The sequence below is a fragment of the Alligator sinensis genome, unplaced genomic scaffold, assembly GCF_000455745.1.
Source record: "Alligator sinensis unplaced genomic scaffold, ASM45574v1 scaffold18_2, whole genome shotgun sequence".
Taxonomy (NCBI): Eukaryota; Metazoa; Chordata; order Crocodylia; family Alligatoridae; genus Alligator; species Alligator sinensis.
In genome coordinates this window covers 330,466-336,927 of record NW_005842281.1, presented here as the reverse complement: position 1 = coordinate 336,927, position 6,462 = coordinate 330,466, and the positions used below count along the sequence as shown (strand labels likewise).

The window sequence follows — 6,462 nt, the reverse complement described above, 5'->3', positions numbered from 1 at the left end:
CTTTCCATATAGTTCCATCACAGAGGTAAACGTCACATAAGCCCATAGCTTGGAGTTGAAATAAGGTTTAAATTATGCGCAGGGGACTTTGTGAGAGCTCTCCACAGTGGAGTGAATTACACCCTCCCTAAACAAATACAATGGGGGGAAAAGGGGAACAATCATCTACTTAAGGATTTCTGGTTTGGATTTTGGATGATAAAATTAAATTATAGCTTGCTTGCTTTCTGTCTCTCTCTTTTTCTCTCCCTTTCTTTCGTAGAATCAGTTTTGGGTTGTGTTGAATTCTGTATTTATTTGTAGCATTATGTTATGTATCTAAATAGATATTGCTGAAAGGACCCAGCTATCAAGTTGTGTAAATAACTAATCCATGTAATAATGTTCTTATTACTGGTACCCCGGTCATCTCCCCATTTCTACCAGATTGTATTATTCCCAGTTGCATCTTATCTAAAATTATGTTATAGTATACTCCAAATTTGTGTGTGTGTGTGTGTGTGTGTGTGTGTGTGTGTGTGTGTCCCCATGGAACCCTATCCATACAGCATTAGTAACTCATTATCATGTTGGGTACAGTTACATTTTACTATTTTTAGTGATACTTCATTATATATTAAGAAATATATGGTGAATTATATTAAAGTAATAATTGGAGGCCAACTCATGTTCAGCTGTTAAAATTTGTTTGCAAGTGATGTGAAATCATTAGGGATTTTTTTCAGTCTTGCACATTAACATAAGATTTTGTGGAGTTGTAGAATAACTTTAGCTTTCTACAAGTACTTTGTATTGAAAAGACACAAGTTTGAATATTTATGTTTGACATTTCAGATCCAGAATGCTAATGATGTGCTAATAGCACCACTGGAGAAGTTTCGGAAAGAACAAATAGGTGCAGCAAAAGTAAGTTGCTTAGGAGCCAAGTCTTATTTAATGTTTGTTTGAAGTTCATGCTATATGTCATATGTTAGGTTAAGAGCATTGAATAAATAAGATATCTTTGTTCTCATTTAATTTTTACACTGTAGCAAATTAGACTCATTTCTTTTTTTCAGAGAAGGGGACCATTTACATGTGGCATAAGAGAACTGTATATAATGCATATGTTATGTCTTCAAGAAACTAACAGAATTCCTTGTTGTCTCCCAATTCCACAGTTGTCTTTGTTTTAGTGCTTAGGTTTTAATTTGATCCCAGAAAACAGAGTAGAGTTGCACCTTATAGACTAACCAAATCAGAGATGCGTACGCATTCATGAGCAAGAGCTCTCTTTGACAGATGCTGTCTCACAAAAACTTATGTATTTCTGATTTGGTTAGTCTGTAAGGTGTAATTCTAGCCTACTTCAGACTAAGAATACTAACTATCTCTCTTTGATCCTATAAAAAAGCACCAAAATGGAGGTGGAGCATAGCATCTCCTGAGATCCTGCCCCTTTCTGCATGATATCCCTCTGGCTTTCCAGAGGAGATTGAAGTGAAACTATAGATTTTATACAGCCCAATAATTTCCTTTAGATGGAAAACCCAAGTTGGTGAATGAAGTCAGTTATACACTCCCTTTGTGTTACAAAAATAGCACAAAGGTATTGGTGCCCAGTTTTCTGTTGCATGTATAAATGAAAGATGTTTCATAGGTATGAGCCCTCAATATGGAGGGCTGTATTGTAGCCCAGTTCAAAATTCTAAAGTTGGACAAGAGTCATTATCTTGGCGATACATTAAGGGTAAAACATTCAATGAAATGTATGATTCTGATAAAATCTACTGTTGATTAGTAGGTATTAAATAGTGAGCTGCATGTAGAAACACTGTTTATAGACCATCTAGAAAGTCTTTTAATTTTTAATGTTCATTTTTTTTAAAGTTCTGGTTCTGTTCTATAATATGGTATAACTAAAATTAATAGAATCTGTATTCTTTCTACATCTGACTAGTTTCACAGGTAAATGAATATAGTTTGGGGGAAAAAATGGAAAATACAAATGACAACAGTTGAACATTTTCTGTATTCCTTTGGATATATAACAAAGAAATGGAAGTGCTGCTACGCGGGGACGAAACATGTTTTAGAAAAAAATCCTGTTATTAACTTGTGGTCAAGTTTATGTGGGTAAAAGCCTTTTCTCTATTCTCATGTTTGATAAGTAGTTGTGTACAGCTGCAGGTTTTCCTCAGGACACCTACATGCTGCTGTACAGATATGGTGTGGGAGTTTGTTTTCATCTAAGCTGCATATTTAAGTGGAGTTTAACCCCAGCATAAGATGCTTTTTATTTTTCAGCAGTTTTTAGTTCTAGTTTTACTACAAATTGTTCTTTTGTCATTATTTACTTTTATAATTATTTAGTTTCTGGGAATGCTTCTGGAGAGAATCTTCTGAACCTGCATTTAGAGGCTTTCTACACTATGCTGTTGACTCTTTTTGGCTAGGGACAGACATTACACATAAACCAGTTTAAGTGATCAGAAACTGGTTTAAACTTGTAACAGAACAGACATTCAGTGCACATAAAACCGTTTCAAAATGGCCGAAACTGGTTTGGGATAACTCTGGTTGAATGTAATATCAGACTTAACTGATTTGGCTTGTCCCAGACCCCTTGCAGGTTTAAGTTAAACCAGACTCCCCCAGCATCACGGCATGCTCTCTGGGCTAGGCTATCTGCTCTAGCCCAGCTGGGCTGACCCAGCCCCTCTGCTCCTGAGCCCAAGCAGGGACAGGCAGGCGCTGGGGGGTGGCCAGGGATGGGGTTAATTCCCCCCTCTCTGGCCCGCTGGCAAGGATGCGAGTTAGGTCTGCCAGGTGCTCCCCCCTTGCTGCGGCAGCAGTGGGGCACCATGGCCCCTGAGGCAGAGAGGGACAAGGAAGGGGGTTAGATTCCCCTCTACCCCACTCACAGCCATGTCTGCCTGCTGTCACCACTGCGCTTGCTCCCTGAGAGGGAATAAGCCCCCTGCATTCCCCTCTGCCATAGGGAGGGAAAATAACCCCTGTCCCTGCCCCCTCCAAGGGGGCCTGGGGCCAGTATCTGATTGTGCCCCCACCCAGCTGCTGCAGTGGGAGGGGGCAGGGCCTTTGGTGAAGGCAGCAGCACTTGTCATAATGTCAGGGAGTGCGAGCCCTTTCCTGGCAAGCACCCCCCCCCTCCAAGATGCAGTGGGCTGCACACAGCAGTGCCAGGGGCCAGAGCCCCCCTCTCCCCACCCCCAGCACTACTACAATTGCTGCCACAACCCTTAGCAGCTCCCCTCACCGGGAAGAGGCTTACACTCAGGGAAACTCTCCCCCTCCGCTCCAACACCCAGGTGGGGGCATAGCCAGATGCCACTGGCTGGGTGGATCTGGCCCACAGAGGGGTTTTATATGCTGCGGGGCAGTTCCCTTGGTCCCACCTGGCCAAGGCGCCAGCCCCTAGGCATGCATCTGGGCTGGGGCTGCTTTGCTGCTGCCACTGAGCCCAGCCCCACAGTACAGGGAGGGACCAGCGCACACAGCCCTGACCCCATGCCGCCTCCAGACTCTCTTGTATGGGCTGAGCAGTGGGGGAGCAGGAGAGAAACTGCTGCTCAGCGTGAGGGGGAAAGTGCCCCTCCCCCTCCTGCTGCCAGCTCTTAAGGTACAGCTGCCCAGAGCCCACATGGGACTGCCCTGTGTCTCTGCCGCATCACCAATGCCCTGGGGGGCAGCCCTGAGGCAGGGGAGATGCAGGGCAGCCCCACACAGGCTCTGCCCAGCAACGGTGGGCAGACCCGGCTGCCAGTGGAGTAGAGGGGGGATTAACCCCCTCTGGCTCAGGGGCCACAGTGCCCCTCTGCTACTGCAGCAAGGGGGGAGCACCTGGCAGACCCGGCTCGAGTCCCTGTTGGCAGGACAGCAAGGGGGTAATTAAATCCCTCTCTGGCCAGTTCTCACCCCCGCCCCCCCCCGCACAGCTTCCCTGCCACTCTAGTGCCCCCAACCCCTGGCTTGAGCCACTGCAGACATATGCCTGCATATCTGTTCCATTACAAACCGGTTCCACTGAGGCAGGTTAGACTAACCTGCAAAGGCTGAATCAGTTCAGGCTCTGGCTTTTTGAATGCCTGTCCTTAGCCATTCTGTCTGAAAGAAGCGAAGCAAAATTGGAAGAGTCTGTGCAGAGTAATATCAGGCACTGCCTGGCTCTTTTGGATACGTGCACTGAGTTCCAAGACTGTTCATTCATCTGGTTGTGAATTATGATTGCATTTTGAATCGGAAGAAGTGCTATTCCTATTAACAGTAGTAAGACTCAACATTTTCTGCAGTGCTCTACTTGTTCAATATACTTTAAAAACATTAATTAATCTTTTCAGTGTCCTTGCTAAATAGGAATGTAGGTAGTGATCCATGTTTTAAATTGGAAAAAAAAACCCAACTATGGCAAGGTCAAGTGAATGGCCTGAGGTCACACAAAAGCTGAATTCATGACCTGGGACTTCCAACTCTTAGTTCTGTGTGTCATTAGCCCTTGTTACTTCTCTTTTGGACAGTTAGGGCTTGCTGTCAAAGGACAGTGCTGAGGAGCACTACAGTGAAACAGATAGCATGCCTGCTCTTTCCATGCTGTACCCCACCATCGAATTAATGCCGTAGAACAACTCCAGGCACGCTGGCCAGTAAGTGCAGCAAGACAGTGAGTTTATCCATTTGTGCCAGCAATACCTATGGCAGGGGTGCGTAATCTGTGGCACGCATGTCACAAGTGGCATGGGCAGCCTGTGTGGCACATGGAAGATCAGGGTGGAGACGTATCGCAGCAGCAGATAGGCAGAAAGCAAAGAATCAGATTGGGCAGGGGAAGGGGATTAATGTGGCACTCAGGATAGTGCTGAAAAGGCTCTCAACTGTTGCTTGAAAGTGGCTACATTATGTTTGTTTTGATGGACAGCATGCACAAAGCGAGTGGGGTGTGCTTACCACAGAACTCCTTGGCATGGTTTAGAGGCAGTATAACATTCCCTTATGGCAGTAGTTCTCAACCTTTTTGGACTTGAAGCACCCCTCCATAATTTTTTTGAGTTCCGTGGCATCAGTGCCAAAAACTAATTTAAATATTACAGTGCTTACCTCCTTGCAGAGTGTCCCAGTAGTAGGGGTAGGAGATTGGGCAGGGAGGAGACTGAGCCTGTGCTGATCTGCTTAGCTTTTCAGATTATCTCCTCACACCTCACTTATCTCCCTATGTCTCAGGGCACCCTTCAAAGGATCTGGGAACACCCTGAGGTACCCCAGCATCCTGGTTGAGAATCACTGCATTAAGGTCCTGGGTTGATGTACATTTACACCCTGCCCCTGTAAAGGGAGCTGTACTTGTTAGAATACATGAAATAAACTCGTCTTCTCCTGCTCTGCTTCCTGAGTTCAACTTTCAGCTACAGAACCAAGAGGTTCAGACCACCCACATAATCAAGGGTGTGATGAAATCTGTTCAGAGGTGAATCTCTCAGCTCATAGTTACAGGGAGCACGTGGTTAGATGAGAGCAGCACAGGGGTGAAATTAGTTATATTTAATTCTCTTCTAGAAAAGGCTCAAGGAAAGGGATCAAGGATGGTAGCTATATGAAATAATTAGCTATGAACCAGAGCTTTGTGTTAGAAAATAGGAGATCATATGTAAGTTTACTTCAGTCTTTGGCTTAGATTTAAGTATTGAGCTTTTGGATTCTGTTTTATGACTTCTTCCCCACATATACACACTCTCTCAAATGTTTAGTGTAGGGTAATAAGTTTAAGCTGAGTTTGTTTCACAGCAAAATATTTGCTGGATTCAGGTGTGCACAGTAGGTTTGCAACCTCTTGGAGCAATATCTAACAGAATGGGAGAGACAGCAGCTTCTTGTCTTTTGGTTTTTTGCAGTAAAAGGTTTCACAGCTCTCTCAGGATGTTGTATATAAGGATGTTATTTATGTTTGACGTCTTCACAGGATTCTTAAAACCATCTGAACATTGGGAAAATTACCCCACTATGATCTGCTCCTAAACTTGGCAGTCTCTAAAATTTTAAAACAGGAACAAACAACCTTCCTTCCTACCCCCCACCCCCCCACATACACATGCAAAATCTACCCCTGTGCAGTGAATAAGAGCAAAAATAAGCCAACTACCACAGAAGTTAGTTATGTTGATTAATATATTCCTGGACATTGGTTAGATGCTAGTGATGAAAGTAATATAAAAAACTACGTGGAATAAAAGAGCAGTGAATTTGGACAAATTTATATTCTAATTTTTTTATGGCCTTACCTTTTTAGAGAGTTCAGCTACACAGACAGAAGATGAATTGTGCACCTAATTTACAGCTGCAGTTCCCATAACTGGAAACTGTACAAATAGTTGCACATGAACATACTTAATCAGTCTCTTGTGATCTCCATTCCCTAGTTTGTGTGCACTTGCTCTTTAAATTGTCCTTAATATTATATCTCCTAATTAT

General features: G+C 43.8%; 1 protein-coding gene across 4 annotated transcripts in view; it reads left to right on the top strand.

The window, feature by feature from the left end:
• The window catches only part of ARHGAP42 (Rho GTPase activating protein 42), a 332,737-nt gene that overhangs the window by 177,220 nt on the left and 149,055 nt on the right, over positions 1-6,462 (top strand). For all 4 annotated transcript variants that reach the window (XM_025209311.1, XM_025209310.1, XM_006027992.3 and 1 more), the window contains exon 4: positions 835-906. In XM_025209311.1, coding sequence (XP_025065096.1) covers positions 835-906 — 72 coding nt within the window. The remainder of the gene's footprint in view (positions 1-834; positions 907-6,462) is intronic.